The sequence below is a fragment of the Pristiophorus japonicus genome, chromosome 21 (genome assembly GCF_044704955.1).
Source record: "Pristiophorus japonicus isolate sPriJap1 chromosome 21, sPriJap1.hap1, whole genome shotgun sequence".
Lineage (NCBI taxonomy): Eukaryota > Metazoa > Chordata > Chondrichthyes > Pristiophoridae > Pristiophorus > Pristiophorus japonicus.
The window spans coordinates 67226377-67242906 of NC_091997.1; the positions used below are offsets into that span (position 1 = coordinate 67226377).

The following is a 16530-nucleotide window of genomic DNA, read 5'->3' on the forward strand; positions in this document are numbered from 1 at the left end:
TGATCGTGGCTGAGGTTCGCCGAATGTTTGGTGCGGTGGGAGATCGTGGCGGAGGTGCGGCGAATGAGGGTACGGGGCCCAGAAGAGCCCAGGGCCCAGGGGCAGCACAGGCCAGCCCACTCTGCGATTATGTGTGCGCACTACTCCGTGCAGCAGAACAGGTCTCCAGACGTCCTCGTTCAACCCTTGTCACTGGATAAAGACCTAGCTCTGTCAAAGCCCGTGTGGTGGCTGATGTGCAACGGTCACCGCATGTTAAAAAAATCCTCGCACAGGCATCTTTCACCCCCTCAATTGGAGTGCAAGACATAGAAACATAGAAAATAGGTGCAAGAGCAGGCTATTCAGCCCTTCGAGCCTGCACCACCATTCAATAAGATCATGGCTGATCATTCCCTCACTACCCCTTTCCTGCTTTCTCTCCATACCCCTTGATCTCTTTAGCAGTAAGGGCCATATCTAACTCCCTCTTCAATATATCCAATGAACTGGCATCAACAACTCTCTGTGGTGGGGAATTCCACAGGTTAACAACTCTCTGAGTGAAGAAGTTTCTCCTCATCTCAGTCCTAAATGGCCTGCCCCTTAGCCTAAGACTGTGTCCCCTGGTTCTGGACTTCCCCATCATCAGGAACATTCTTCCCGCATCTAACCAGTCCAGTCCTGTCAGAATCTTGTAAGTTTCTATGAGATCCCTCTCATCCTTCTAAACTCGAGTTTATAAAGGCCCAGTTGATCCAGTCTCTCCTCATGTCAGTCCAGCCATCCCGGGAATCAGTCTGGTGAACCTTCGCTGCACTCCCTCAATAGCAAGAATGTCCTTCCTCAGATTAGGAGGCCAAAACTGAACACACTATTCCAGGTGGGGCCTCACCAAGGCCCTGTACAACTGCAGTAAGACTTCCCTGCTCCTATACTCAAATCCCCTCGCTATGAAGGCCAATATACCATTTGCCTTCTTCACCGCCTGTTGTACCTGCATGCCAACTTTCAATGACTGATGAACCATGACACCCAGGTCTCGTTGCACCTCCCCTTTTCCTAATCTGCCGTCATTCAGATAATATTCTGCCTTCGTGTTTTTGCCCCCAAAGTGGATAACCTCACATTTATCCACATTATACTGCATCTGCCATGCATTTGCCCACTCACCTAACCTGTCCAAGTCACCCTGCAGCCTCTTAGGGTCCTCCTCACAGTTCACACCGCTACCCAGTTTAGTGTCATCTGCAAACTTGGAGATATTACACTTAATTCCTTCATCTAATCATTGATGTATATTGTAAAGAGCTGGGGTCCCAGCACTGAGCCCTGCGGCACCCCACTAGTCACTGCCTGCCATTCTGAAAAGGACCCGTTAATCCCGATTCTCTGCTTCCTGTCTGCCAACCAGTTCTCTATCCACGTCAGTATATTACCCCCAATACCATGTGCTTTGATTTTGCACACCAATCTCTTGTGTGGAACCTTGTCAAAAGCCTTTTGAAAGTCCAAATACACCACATCCACTGGTTCTCCCTTATCCACTCTACTAGTTACATTCTCAAAAAATTCCAGAAGATCTGTCAAGCATGATTTCCCTTTCATAAATCCATGCTGACTTGGACCGATCCTGTCACTGCTTTCCAAATGCGCTGTTATTTCATCTTTATAATCGATTCCAACATTTTCCCCACTACTGATGTCAGGCTAACCGGTCTATAATTACCTGTTTTCTCTCTCCCTCCTTTTTTAAACAGTGGTGTTACATTAGCTACCCTCCAGTCCATAGGAACTGATCCAGAATCAATAGACTGTTGGAAAATGATCACCATTGCATCCACTATTTCTATGGCCACTTCCTTAAGTACTCTGGGATGCAGACTATCAGGCCCCGGGGATTTATCGGCCTTCAATCCCATCAATTTCCCTGACACAATTTCCCGCTTTATAAGGATATCCTTTTTTCCTCCTTCTCACTAGACCCTTGGTCCCCTAGTATTTCCAGAAGGTTATTTGTGTCTTCCTTTGTGAAAACAGAACCAAAGTATTTGTTTAACTGGTCCGCCATTCCTTTGTTCCCCATTATAAATTCACCTGAATCTGACTGCAAGGTACCTAAGTTTGTTTTCACTAATCTTTTTCTCTTCACATATCCATAGAAGCTTTTACAGTCAATTTTTATGTTCCCAGCAAGCTTCCTCTCATACTTTATTTTCCCCCTCCTAATTAAACCTTTTGTCCTCCTCTGTTGTATTACAAAATTCTCCCATTCCTCAGGTTTGCTGCTTTTTCTGGCCAATTTATATGCCTCTTCCTTGGATTTAACACTATCCTTAATTCCCCTTGTTAGCCACAGTTGAGCCACCTTCCCCGTTTTATTTTTACTCCAGACAGGGATGTACGATTGTTGAAGTTCATCCATGTGATCTTTAAATGTTTGCCATTGCCTATCCACCCTTTAAGTATCACTCGCCAGTCTATTGTAGCCAATTCACGTCTCATACCATCGAAGTTACCTTTCCTTAAGTTCAGGACCCTAGTCTCTGAATTAACTGTGTCACTCTCCATCTTAATAAAGAATTCTGCCATATTATGGTTACTCTTCCCCAAGGAATCTCGCACATCAAGATTGTTAATTAGTCCTTTCTCATTATACATCACCCAGTCTAGGATGGCCAGCTCTCTAGTTGGTACCTCGACATATTGTCCAGAAAACCATCCCTAATACACTCCAGGAAATCCTCCTCCACCGCATTGCTACCAGTTTGGTTAGCCCAGTCAATATGTAGATTCATGTTGCCCATGATAACAGCTGTACCTTTATTGCACGTATCCCTAATTTCTTGTTTGATGCTGTCCCCATCCTCATGACTACTATTTGGTGGTCTGTACACAACTCCCACTACTGTTTTCTGCCCTTTGGTATTCCGTAGCTCCACCCACACCGATTCCACATCATCCAAGCTAATGTCCTTCCTTACTATTGCATTAATTTCCTCTTTCACCAGCAACACCACCCCACCTCGTTTTCCTTTCTGTCTATCCTTCCTAAATGTTGAATACCCCTGGATGTTGAGTTCCCAGCCTTGGTCACCCTGGAGCCATGTCTCCGTGATGCCAATTACATCATATCCGTTAACTGATATCTGCGCAGTTAATTCATCCACCTTATTCCGAATACTCCTCGCATTGAGGCACAGAGCTTTCAGGCTTGTCTTTCTAACACACTTTGCCCCTTTAGGATTTTGCTGTAATGTGGCCCTTTTTGCTTTTTGTCTTAGGTTTCTCTGCCCTCCACTTTTACTTTTCTTCTTTCTATCTTTTGCTTCTGCCCCCATTCTACTTCCCTCTGTCTCCCTGCATAGGTTCCCATCCCCCTGTCATATTAGCTTAACTCCTCCCCAACAGCACTAGCAAACACTCCCCCTAGGACATTGGTTCCAGTCCTGCCCAGGTGCAGACCGTTCGGTTTGTACTGGTCCCACCTCCCCCAGAACCGGTTCCAATGTCCCAGGAATTTGAATCCCTCCCTTGTGCACCACTCCTCAAGCCACGTATCCATCTGAGCTATCCTGCGATTCCTACTCTGACTAGCACGTGGCACTGGTAGCAATTCTGAGATTACTACTTTTGAGGCCCTACTTTTTAATTTAGACTAGAATATCAGATCCTTCATTAAAACATCTGTGAACTCATATAGAAGCAAGTCATTCTCGTTCGAGGGACTGCCTATGATGATGATGATGATAAAATTACAGAATAGGGTCGTCCCAGATTTGATCCCTGGTCCCTGCTGAGTTATCATGTCTGAGCCAGAGCAAAAGCAGTCGGTGTTAAACATTTCTCTGGCCAAAGGAGGGCAGTATAGTCAGGAAGGATTCTGACTCATGACTTCTGCCCTTAATGAAAGCGTCTGAGAGAAGGCAGAATCTGATGTGATGCTTTCCACAGTTGAACAGCTTGCCAATGCTCACTGTCAAGGCTGTGGCATGAAGAACCATCAATTAGTTGAGGTATAGAGACACCTCAACAAAAGTCCTGTTTTCAGGAATGGAGAAGGGAATTTTTAGAAATTGTGGTACTTGACAAGCCTGTGAGATTTATAGATATATATATATTATATGTACCTGGGCTCTGCCGATGTGCCTGCCCACGCTCCAAAACGGCGACCAGTCGCGCTTCTCAAAATCCTTGGAGCAGCTCGCGCTGGAGGTTGAATGGTATGCCGTTCCAGCTCCTTTGTAGCCCGACCTGCGGAGCTGTTCTCTCACAGGTCGGAGAGGGGGCCACGATGTCCCAGGCCACCGCTCACCTAAACAAATGAGATTGTGATAACATATGGATGGCTTATTCTGCCCATTAGGAACTTGCCAAGCTCATTTCACACACAGCGCTCATGACTAGTTGTTGTGTATGCAATAACTATTAGACTGAGTACTGTTTAACTCCAAGGGGTATGACCTTGACTCTGCTTTATTAAGGCCCAAAGTGGCTGGCCTTTTATACTTGGGCTGCACACACGTGCGTGCAGCCCACAGTGACGCCATCTAGTGGCTAGTGATCCCAAAAGTACATACATGACACTATTAGAGACTCGACCCACGAGGCTTGCCTGAACGGGATTCCGGCACCAGAGCTCAAAGCCCAGCGGGACATTCACTCCTCTTTGGGTCAGAAATGGCTCAAACTGGGCTCAGTGGGGGCAGCAGCGACAGTGGGCCAGCTCTGGCCTGAGATCTGTGCAACCTGTCCTCACAACTTAACCCTTCAGGACCCGGTATCAACCTGGCGCTGCACCCACTCCAAGGCCAATAGAGCCTCCCCACAGGTGTGCTGCCCAGAACTGAGCGCATTTCTCCAGACTACATCGGCAGGTACAGAGGAGTGCGAAGGTCGGGGCGGATGAGTGGCAAGTGTTTGTGGCGGAGGTGCGACAGGTGAGGGTACGGGGCCCAGAAGAGGCAAGGGTCCAGGGGCAGCACGGGCCAGCCCACACTGTGATATGTGTGCGCACTAGGTCCGTGCAACAGAGCAGGTCTCCAGTCGTCTTGGTTAATGATATCTTGGCCTTTATTGCAAAGGGGATGGAGTATAAAAGCAGGTAAGTCTTGCTACAGCTGTACAGGGTATTGGTGAGGCCACACCTGGAATACTGCGTGCAGTTTTGGTTTCCATATTTACGTAAGGATATACTTGCTTTGGAGGCAGTTCAGAGAAGGTTCACTCGGTTGATTCCGGGGAAGAGGGGGTTGACTTATGAGGAAAGGTTGAGTAGGTTGGGCCTCTACTCATTGGAATTCAGAAGAATGAGAGGTGACCTTATCGAAACGTATAAGATTATGAGGGGCTTGATGAGGTGGATGCAGAGAGGATGTTTCCACTGATGAGGGAGACTAGAACTAGGGGGCATGATCTTAGAATAAGGGGCCGCCCATGTAAAACAGAGATGAGGAGAAATTTCTTCAGTCAGAGAGTTGTAAATCTGTGGAATTCGCTGCCTCAGAGAGCTGTGGAAGCTGGGACATTGAATAAATTTAAGACAGAGATAGACAGTTTCTTAGACGATAAAGGGGTAAGGGGTTATGGGGAGCAGGCAGGGAAGTGGAGCTGAGTCCATGATCGGATCAACCATGATCTTATTGAATGGCGGAGCAGGCTCGAGGGGCCGTATGGCCTACTCCTGCTCCTCTTTCTTATGTTCTTATGTTAACCCTTGCCACTGGGCCTAGCTCTGTCAAGCCCGTGTGGTGGCTGATGGACAACGGTCACCACACGTTAAAAAAATCCACGCACAGGCATCCTCCACCCCCTCAGCTGGAGTTCAGGACTGGAACATCGGGTCCTCCATCGAAACACCTGTGAACTCGTGGAAGCAAGTCATCCTCGTTCGAGGGACTGCCTATGATGATGATGATTTATTATATATTTATTTTGACATATATTGGCCTGTAATTTGCGGTTAGCGGCGAAGCAAGGGCGATCGCCACTGGCCCCAAAGTAGGCTTCCCACAAAGATCTCACGATGTCCGTGGCGAGAAGTTCAGCTTTCCCGATGTGCAGTTGAAACCAGCGTAAGTAAACAGGAAACAAGCTGCTGTGATGTCAACAAAGCGGTCAATCACAGTGCAGAATCTTCACAGACCGGGAAGTGAGTAAGCTCATTTAATTCTAACTTTTAAAAAATGTTATCGCAAGCAAAACCAAGGTTGGGACTCTCTGATGGGGAAAAGGCAAACCTGAAATAAATTGGAACAAACTTTTGTAAAAAAAAAGTTTCTTAAAAATTTTAATTTTTATTAAAATGGTTAAATTTGACACTCCTCAAAATTAAAATTAGTTTTTCAGGACCATAACCTTTGTTTAGCCGACAATACACTGTTAAAACCGCAGTTATACCTAACCCAAAACTTTGAATGGGGTATTTAACAGCAATATTCCTGCGGAAAGGTCAAGGTTTTCGACCGTTTTAGAAACAGAAAATGCTGTAAATACTCAGCCGGTTAAACAGCTTCTGTGGAGAGAGAAACAGAGTTAACGTTTCAGATCGATGACCTTTCAGTCGATGATTGGAACAAGTTTAGAGATGTAACAGATTTTAAGCAAGTCATCATCATAGACAGTCCTTCGAACCGAGGATGACTTGCTTCCATGTCAAAAGGTTCACAGGTGTTTCAATGATGGACCTAAAATTCCAGGTCCGAACTAAATCTTGAAGGGTAGAAGATGCCTGTGGGTGGATTTGTTTAACGTGGGGTGACCGTTGCACACCAGCCACCACACGGGCTTGACAGAGCTAGGTCTTGGTCCAGTGGCAAGGGTTAACCAAGACAACTGGAGACCAGCTCTGCTGCACGGACCCAGTGCGCACACATATCGAATTGTGGGCTGGGCCCGTGCTGCCCCTGGGCCCATGCTGCTTCTGGGCCCCGAACTCGCGCCTCTCCTGGGCTCCGATCACGTCCCTCTACAGACTCTTGCCGCTCCTTCACCCTGACCTCGCCGCTCCTGCAAGTGCAGAAGCAGGGAAAAGGGAAAGGAGGGAAGTACCAAAGGGAAGGTCTGTGATAGGGCGGAAGGCCGGAGAGATTAAATAACAAAAAGGATGAAAGGAGGGAGAGAGAAAACGGGTAATTAGAGACCGGTTAGCCTGACATCGGTGGTGGGGAAAATGTTGGAATCAATTATTAAGGATGAAATAGCAGCGCATTTGAAAAGCAGTGACAGGATGGATTTATGAAAGGGAAAACGTCCCTTTCTGGAATTTTTTGAGGATGTAACTGGTAGAGTGGACAAGGGAGAACCAGTGGATGTGGTGTATTTGGACTTTCAAAAGGCTTTTGACAAGGTCCCACACAGGAGATTGGTGTGCAAAATTAAAGCACATGGTATTGGGGGTAATGTACTGACGTGGATAGAGAACTGGTTGGCAGACAGGAAGCAGAGTCGGGATTAACGGGTCCTTTTCAGAATGGCAGGCAGTGACTAGTGGAGTGCCACAGGGCTCAGTGCTGGGACCCCAGCTATTTACAATATATATCAATGATTTAGATGATGGAATTGAGTGTAATATCTCCAAGTTTGCAGATGACACTAAACTTGGTGGCAGTGTGAGCTGTGAGGAGGACACTAAGAGGCTGCAGAGTGACTTGGACAGGTTAGGCGAGTGGGCAAATACATGGCAGATGCAGTATAATGTGGATAAATATGAGGTTGTGCACTTTGGGGGCAAAAGCAGGAAGGCAGAATATTATCTGAATGGCGGCAGATTAGGAAAAGGGGAGGTGCAGCGAGATCTGGGTGTCATGGTTCATCAGTCATTGAAAGTTGGCATGCAGGTACAGCAGGTGGTGAAGAAGGCAAATGGTATGTTGGCCTTCATAGCAAGGGGATTTGAGTATAGGAGCAGGGAAGTCTTGCTGCAGTTGTACAGGGCCTTGGTGAGGCCCCACCTGGAATATTGTGTGCAGTTTTGGTCTCCTAGTCTGAGGAAGGACGTTCTTGCTATTGAAAGAGTGCAGTGAAGGTTCACCAGATTGATTCCCGGGATGGCTGGACTGACATATGAGGAGAGACTGGATCAACTGGGCCTTTATTCACTGGAGTTTAGAAGGATGAGAGGGGATCTCATAGAAACATGTAAGATTCTGACTGGACTGGACAGGCTAGATGCGGGAAGAATGTTCCCGATGTTGGGGAAGTCCAGAACCAGGAGACACAGTCTTAGGATAAGGGGCAGGTCGTTTAGAACTGAGATGAGGAGAAACTTCTTCACTCAGAGAGTTGTTAAGCTGTGGAATTCCCTGCTGCAGAGAGTTGTTGATGCCAGTTCATTGGATATATTCAAGAGGGAGTTAGATATGGCCCTTACGGCTCAAGGGATCAAGGGGCATGGAGAGAAAGCAGGAAAGAGGTACTGAGGGAATGATCAGCCATGATGTTACTGAATAGTGGTGCAGGCTCGAAGGGCCGAATGGCCTACTCCTGCACCTATTTTCTATGTTTATATGTAAAGCAAAAGGAGATAGTAATGGGACAAGAAATGAAACAAAAGATGAGTTTGGAAGAGGTGTAAATGAGAATGGCAGAAACATGAACAGCTGCCGTGTGAAAAAATAGGGGCAGAGGTTATGGTCTGAAATTGTTGGATTCGATGTTGAGTCCGGAAGGCTGCAAAGTGCCTAACTGAAAGATGAGGTGCTGTTCCTCAGGCTTACGTTGAGTCCCTTTGGAACAGTGTAGGAGGTCAAGGACGGAGATGCGGAGTGGGAGTGGAGCGGGGAATTAAAGTGACCAGCGACCAGAAGCTCGGGGTCGTGGTCACGGACTGAACGGAGATGCTCCGTAAAGCGGTCACCCAATTTGCGTTTAATTTCCCTGCCACCTCCACCCCCCCCCCCCCGCCCCCGCCCCCGCCCCACAATGTAGAGGAGACTTTAGTCAGTTTCCCTGATTACACTTCTTCTTCCGTATGATAGCAGCAAAGCAAATCAAACGTCAATATCCAAGTCGGATATCCGGGCCAAAGCTCCCGGTGTAACAGCGTGGATATCTTGTAGGCTGCCTGCGAATTCCCTCTGAGGGCAGTGCTCGATGATGTGCTCCAGTCATCAAGATCCACGGCGCGGCCCTGGACACCGTGGACCATTTCCCATACCTCGGGAGCCTTTTATCAACAAAAGCAGACATTGATGAGGAGATTCAACACCGCCTCCAGTGCACCAGGAAAAGAGTGTTTGAAGACCAGGCCCTCAAATCTACCAGCAAGCTCATGGTCTACAGGGCTGTAGTAATACCCGTCCTCCTGTATGGCTCAGAGACATGGACCATGCACAGTAGACACCTCAAGTCGCTGGAGAAATACCACCAACGATGCCTGCGCAAGATCCCCTGGGAGGACAGATGCACCAACATCAGCGTCCTCGTCCAGGCTAACATCCCCAGCATTGAGGCACTGACCACACTTGATCAGCTCCGCTGGACAGGTCTCATTGTCCGCATGCCCGACACAAGACTCCCAAAGCAAGCGTTCTACTCGGAACTCCTTCATGGCAAATGAGCCAAAGGTGGACAGAGGAAACATTACAAGGATACCCTCAAAGCTTCCCTGATAAAGTGCAGCATCCCCACCGACACCTGGGAGTCCCTGGGCAAAGACCGCCCTAAGTGAAGGAAGTGCATCCGGGAGGGCGCTGAGCACCTCGAGTCTCATCGCCGAGAGCGTGCAGAAATCAAGCGCAGGCAGCGGAAGCCACCCTCCCTTACCCTCAACGACTATCTGTCCCACCTGTGACAGGGACTGTGGCTCTCGTATTGGACTGTTCAGCCACCTATGGACTCATTCCTCGATTCCGAGGGACCGCTTATGATGATGTGCTCCAGGGTCTGATTAGGAGCTCCACAGTCGCATGATGGGGAGGCTTTAATCTTCCACCGATGGAGAAGGTGGCAGCATCGACCGGGACCGGTTCTGAGGCGGTTGATGGTTGTCCACTGTTTGCGAGGAAAGGTTTGATCCTTCAGGTTGTACTGTGGGCTCCTCGATAAGGAATCCATTCCGTATGTCGCAGTTCTTCCCAGCATTTCATCATCGGTCATCGAGGCTATGGGGAGATCACTGAAGGGCTTCGGCGACGGTCCAAAATGGCCTTCTAGATTTGAGACGGGTTGGCGGTAGGTGGTTCAAGTCGGCCTTTCGCCCTGATTACCCGCCGCAAATTCCCGGGGCACCTCTGCCTCTCTCTCTCTCTCTCTCTTTCCCATATTTTTATACCTTTTAAAACAATTTTGTGTGCTGCACACGCCCCTGTTCTGTCCAGCACCTACCTGAGCAGGTGGTTCTCAACTTGGCTTCTACCTGGCCTCAGCTAAGTCCCGCCCTCCCTCGCTCTCTGCAGCGATTGGTGCGTTCTCGCCACCGTCCCGCCCTCCCTCTCTCGTGATTGGTGGAGGCGCACGCCTGATTGACAGCGGCTGCCCTGGGTTGCCAGGCAACCGGGGCCTCGCGCGTTGCTAGGCGCAAGTGAGGCCTGTGGCGGTGGTGTTTATCGGCCGCGCCGTTTGTCCTGAGCTCAGCCCAGCAGCCCAAGATGTGCATTTATGTTGAAACACCACTTTAAAACCATTTAAGGAGCGAGTGAAACACATTTTCCTCTTTACATGATGAACAGTGCAGCGTTAAACCAGGCCCTGGAGGAGGATTTGCAGAGTGAAGCATCTTCAAGAGCATTTTCAGCAGGAGATGAGACTCAGTGAGTTTGGGACATTAAAATGTTATTTTCGATCTTGTTTGTGGCACTTGTGTGCATTTAAAGCCAAAGTTCAATCCTCCTCAACATTCTTTTTATTTAATGCTTTTTTTTTGTAATTTGAAAGAAAAGGCATGCATTTATATAGCGCCTTTCACAACCACCGGACGTCCCCAAAGCGCTTTACAGCCAAGGAAGTGCTTTATGAAGTGTAGTCACTGTTGTAATGTGGGAAACGCGAGGGCCCAGGGGCAGCACGGGCCCAGCCCACACTGTGCGATCTGTGGGCGCGCTGGGACCGTGCAGCCGAGCAGGTCTCCAGTCGTCCTGGTTAACCCTTGCCACTGGACCAAGACCCGGCTCTGTCAAGCCCCGTGTGGTGGCTGGTGTGCAACGGTCACCACACGTTTAAAAAAATCCACCCACAGGCATCTTCCACCCTTCAGGATGTAGTTCGGGATCTGGAATATCAAGTCCTTCATCGAAACACTTGTGAACTCATCCCTTTTTGGTGTGGACGTGGATTGGGTCTGTAATGGATCCGTTGGTAAGGATCGTGGCCTGCATGTCGTTGTGGAGCTGGCGAAGGATGTTGACAAACTTTTGGAGGCATCCGAACCGGAGGAGGACGCTCCATGGAGCCTCACGGTTGACAGTATCAAAGACCTTTGTAAGGTCGAAAAAGGTCATGTATAAGGGCTGGCGCTGCTCCCTGCATTTTTTCTGTAGCTTTCGCACTGCAAAGATCATGTCCGTTGTGCCCCGTAGGGGACGAAATCCGCACTGTGACTCCGGGAGGAGCTCCTCGGCCACAGGCAGAAGACGGTTGAGGAGAACTCTAGTGACAGCTTTCCCAGTGGCTGATAGCAGGGAGACTCCCCTGTTGTTGCCGCAGTCGGACTTGTCCCCTTTTTTAAAGATGGTCACAATCACTGCATCTCTGAGATCTCCCGGCATGCTCTCCTCCCTCCAGATGAGAGAGATGAGGTCATGTATCCGCACCAACAGCGCCTCTCCGCTATACTTTAGCGCCTCAGTAGGGATTCCATCCGTTGCCGTAGCCTTGTTACTCTTGAGTGTCATTGCTCCAACCCTCTTCTCAATCTTCCTCGCTGCCATGCTCCACCTCACAGTCAACAAGCTCCCCGCTGGAGTGGAACTAAATTACAGAACCAGTGGGAAGCTGTTTAACCTACGCCGCCTCCAGGCCAGGTCCAAGATCACCCCAACCTCTGTCGTTGAGCTACAGTACGTGGACGATGCCTGCGTCTGCGCACATTCTGAGGCTGAACTCCAGGATATAATCTATGTATTCACCGAGCCGTATGAAAGCATAGGCCTTACGCTTAACATCCGTAAGACAAAGGTCCTCCACCAGCCTGTCCTCGCCGCACAGCACTGCCCCCCAGTCATCAAGATCCACAGCGCGGCCCTCGACAACGTGGACCATATCTCGGGAGCCTCTTATCAACAAAGGCAGACATTGATGTGGAGATTCAACACCGCCTCCAGTGCGCCAGTGCCGCCTGAGGAAAAGAGTGTTTGAAGACCAGGCCCTCAAATCTACCACCAAGCTCATGGTCTACAGGGCTGTAGTAATACCTGCCCTCCTCTATGGCTAAGAGACATGGACAATGTACAGAAGACACCTCAAGTTGCTGGAGAAATATCACCAACAATGTCTCCGTAAGATCCTACAAATCCCCTGGGAGGACAGACGCACCAACATCAGCGTCCTCGTCCAGGCCAACATCCCCAGCATTGAAGCACTGACCACACTCGGATCAGCGTCGCTGGGCAGGCCACATAGTTCGCATGCCAGACACGAGACTCCCTAAGCAGGTGCTCTACATGGAGCTCCTTCATGGTAAACAAGCCAAAGGTGGCAGTGGAAACGTTACAAGGACACCTGGAAAGCCTCCTTGATAAAGTGCGACATCCCCACTGATACCTGGGAGTCCCTGGCTGAAGACCGCCCTAAGTGGAGGAAGTGCACCCGGGAGGGCGCTGAGCATCTCGAGTCTCATCGCCGAGAGCATGAAGAGGTCCAGCGCAGGCAGCGGAAAGAGCGTGCGGCAAACCAGTCCCACCCACCCCTTCCCTTAGCCACTATCTGTCCCACATGTGACAGGGACTGTGGCTCTCGTATTGGACTGTTCAGCCACCTAAGAACTCACTTCAGGTGTGGAAGCAAGTCTTCCTCGATACGAGGGACCGCCCAAGAAGAACAAAGAGTCGGAAATGCGGCAGCCAATTTGCGCAAAGCAAGCTCCCACAAACAGCAATGTGATAATGAGCAGAAAATCTGTTTTTATTTATGCAGAATGTTTATTTAGCAAAGTAATTTCAGATACTGAGATTTTCCCATAAAGTTGTTCATTGTCAGTGTTTCCATTTTGACATTGTATTTATGTCTTTTATTAAAAGTAAGTGTTTTACATTTATGCTGTTTAGGTAATAATGATCAGATAAAAATGTTTTAGTGATATTGATTGAGGGATAAATATTGGCCAGGAGAACTCCCCTGCACTTCTTGAAATAGTGCCATGGGATCTTTTAGGTCCACCTGAGAGAGCAGACAGTGCTTCGGTTTAACGTCTCAGTCAGTAAAACAACACCATCGACAGTGCGGCGCTCTCTCAGCACTGCCCCTCCGACAGTGCGGCGCTCTCTCAGCACTGCCCCTCCGACAGTGCGGCGCTCTCTCAGCACTGCCCCTCCGACAGTGCGGCGCTCCCTCAGCACTGCCCCTCCGACAGTGCGGCACTCCCTCAGCACTGCCCCTCCGACAGTGCGGCGCTCCCTCAGTACTGCACTGGGAGTGTCAGCCTAGATTTTGTGCTCAGGTCACTGGAGTGGGACTTGAACCCACGACCTCCTGACTCAGAGGCCAGAGTGCTATCACCAAGCCCCAGTCACTCCAATCTGTGCGTGTCATCTTTTGATTACATGTAATTTCTGAGTGATTTTTAAAATCATTGATAAATGCAATATCTTTGTGAGTCGGGACGAGTTTAATACATTAATGAAGTGCCAGGTAGACCTAGTTGTTGGTACTCCCACTTCTGACTGGGAAGTTTATGGGATCAGATTCCACAATAAGGTCTTCAGTACATAATCCGGGCTGATGCTTCAATGTTGAGGGGAAGCTGCATTGCCAGAGGAGTCATTAACCTGGGGTCTCCCAGAATTGACGATGCCATTGCACTGTATGAAGAGCAGGGAGTTCTCCCAGTTTCCTCAAACACGCAATCAAAAATAAAAAGATTAACTGCGCTTTCAGCTCGTGCAGTTTAATTTATCTTCCATAATGTTGGCTGACACTCCCAGTGCAGTGCTGAGGGAGAGCCGCACTGTCGGAGGGGCAGTGCTGAGGGAGCGCCGCACTGTCGGAGGGGCAGTGCTGAGGGAGCGCCGCACTGTCGGAGGGGCAGTGCTGAGGGAGCGCCGCACTGCCGGAGGGGCAGTGCTGAGGGAGCGCCGCACTGTCGGAGGGGCAGTGCTGAGGGAGCGCCGCACTGTCGGAGGGGCAGTGCTGAGGGAGCGCCGCACTGTCGGAGGGGCAGTGCTGAGGGAGCGCCGCACTGTCGGAGGGGCAGTGCTGAGGGAGCGCCGCACTGTCGGAGGGGCAGTGCTGAGGGAGCGCCGCACTGTCGGAGGGGCAGTGCTGAGGGAGCGCCGCACTGTCGGAGGGGCAGTGCTGAGGGAGCGCCGCACTGTCGGAGGGGCAGTGCTGAGGGAGCGCCGCACTGTCGGAGGGGCAGTGCTGAGGGAGCGCCGCACTGTCTGAGGGGCAGTGCTGAGGGAGCGCCGCACTGTCGGAGGGGCAGTGCTGAGGGAGCGCCGCACTGTCGGAGGGGCAGTACTGGGGGAGCGCCGCACTGTCGGAGGGGCAGTACTGAGGGAGTGCCGCACTGTCGGAGGGGCAGGCTTTCGGATGAGGCGTTAAACCGAGGCGCCGTCAGCTCTCTGGTGGATGTAAAACATCCCGTGGTACTATTTGAAGAAGAGTGAGAGTTCTCCCCGGTGCCTGGGCCAGGGGTCACAGTCTAAGGATAAGGGGTAAGCCATTTAGGACCGAGATGAGGAGAGACTTCTTCACCCAGAGAGTGGTGAACCTGTGGAATTCTCTGCCACAGAAAGTGGTTGGGGCCAATTCACTAAATATATTCAAAAGGGAGTTAGATGAAGTCCTTACTACTCGGGGGATCAAGGGTTATGGCGAGAAAGCAGGAAGGGGGTACTGGAGTTTCATGTTCAGCCATGAACTCATTGAATGGCGGTGCAGGCTAGAAGGGCTGAATGGCCTACTCCTGCACCTATTTTCTATGTTGCTGTTTGCGAGACCTCGCTGTGTGCCAATTGGCTGCCACGTTTCCCACCTTGCAAACGTACTTCATTGGCTGTAAAGCGCTTTGGGACGTCCTGAGGTCATGAAAGGCGCTATATAAATGCAAGCATGTTTCTTTCGTTGTGAGCCAAGCCAATGATGACATGTGGGCATGAGTGAGCATAGAGTTAAGCCATGATTTTAAGCTGTACCTTGAAGGGTGAATCATACAGCATTATGTGCTGGATTTTCGTTCTTCTGCCGCCCCAGTTAGCGCCCGGGAGGGGCGATGGCGGCGGTAAGCTGTTGCGGGCGGCCGCCTTCAAGCGCCCCGCCGGGATTTTCGGGGCCGGTTTCGGCGGGGAGCGGAGAGCCGAGCCGGTGTGCCACCCCCCCCTGGTTTTTGGCTCCCGCCCGACCCGTACACCCCGCAGAGCGCCCCCTGCTGGGACCGCCTGGGACACAGGGGCGCTCCGAACTGTCGCGGCCGCAGTGAGATCAATAATGTCCACCTCAGGCGAGTGCGATTGCTTTTTATTTTATATTCTTTGCAATTTATGTTGTGGTGGCGTGAGTTATTGATTGGGAATGTTTTTGGTGTTTTTTTTCAGGTTTTCTCCCCCCACGCCTCTCTCTTACAGCGCTCCGAGGTCGGCTGTTTAGCTCGGGATTTTCGCCTGCTCAGCCAGGCCTAGTGCCCTGAGAGAGGTGTGTAACGCCTCCCTTACTGCTGCGCCCCACACTCGGGGCCCAGCTGACCAATTTTGCCGACTGAGGTGCAAACTGTTCCCGGGCGCAAACTTTACCGCTCCGACATCGGCAAAGCCAAAAATCCAGCCCTTTAAGTCTAATTCTCATTTTCATCAAGCAGATTTAGTGACACTGGAAGGAGTTCAGGAGGAACAGTTTTGGTCTCCTAACTTGAGGAAGGACATTCTTGCTATTGAGGGAGTGCAGCGAAGGTTCACCAGACTGATTCCCGGGATGGCGGGACTGACCTATCAAGAAAGATTGGATCAATTGGGCTTGTATTCACTGGAGTTCAGAAGAATGAGAGGGGACCTCATAGAAACGTTTAAAATTCTGACGGGTTTAGACAGGTTAGATGCAGAAAGAATGTTCCCAATGTTGGGGAAGTCCAGAACCAGGGGTCACAGTCTGAGGATAAGGGGTAAGCCATTTAGGACCGAGATGAGGAGAAACTTCTTCACCCAGAGAGTGGTGAACCTGTGGAATTCTCTACCACAGAAAGTAGTTGAGGCCAATTCACTAAATATATTCAAAAGGGAGTTAGATGAAGTCCTTACTACTCGGGGGATCAAGGGTTATGGCGAGAAAGCAGGAAGGGGGTACTGAAGTTTCATGTTCAGCCATGAACTCATTGAATGGCGGTGCAGGCTAGAAGGGCTGAATGGCCTGCTCCTGCACCTATTTTCTATGTTTCTATATGTTTCTAACTGGGGCACCCAGCAT

General features: G+C 50.0%; 2 protein-coding genes across 12 annotated transcripts in view; one reads left to right on the forward strand and one right to left on the reverse strand.

Annotated features, from left to right (window-relative positions):
• Positions 1-4193, reverse strand: part of LOC139234067 (cocaine- and amphetamine-regulated transcript protein-like) — a 54198-nt gene extending 50005 nt beyond the window's left edge. For 3 of the 7 annotated variants that reach the window (XM_070864970.1, XM_070864967.1, XM_070864965.1), the window contains exon 1: positions 4110-4185. The gene's annotated coding sequence lies outside the window, so the exon portion shown is untranslated. Of the gene's footprint in view, positions 1-4109 lie in introns of all 7 variants that reach the window. The other 4 variants (XM_070864968.1, XM_070864966.1, XM_070864971.1 and 1 more) reach the window with 4 other exon arrangements.
• A 6288-nt stretch (positions 4194-10481) lies between these two features.
• The window catches only part of ttc23 (tetratricopeptide repeat domain 23), a 64386-nt gene continuing 58337 nt past the window's right edge, over positions 10482-16530 (forward strand). For 4 of the 5 annotated variants that reach the window (XR_011588263.1, XM_070864975.1, XM_070864973.1 and 1 more), the window contains exons 1-3: positions 10482-10730; positions 15926-15958; positions 16513-16530. The exon at positions 16513-16530 is cut by the window's right edge and continues 130 nt beyond it. Coding sequence is in view for 4 of the 5 variants with exons in the window: in XM_070864975.1 (XP_070721076.1) it covers positions 10639-10730; positions 15926-15958; positions 16513-16530 (143 nt within the window). In the remaining variant the exon portion in view is untranslated. The remainder of the gene's footprint in view (positions 10731-15925; positions 15959-16512) is intronic. The other variant, XM_070864974.1, reaches the window with a different exon arrangement.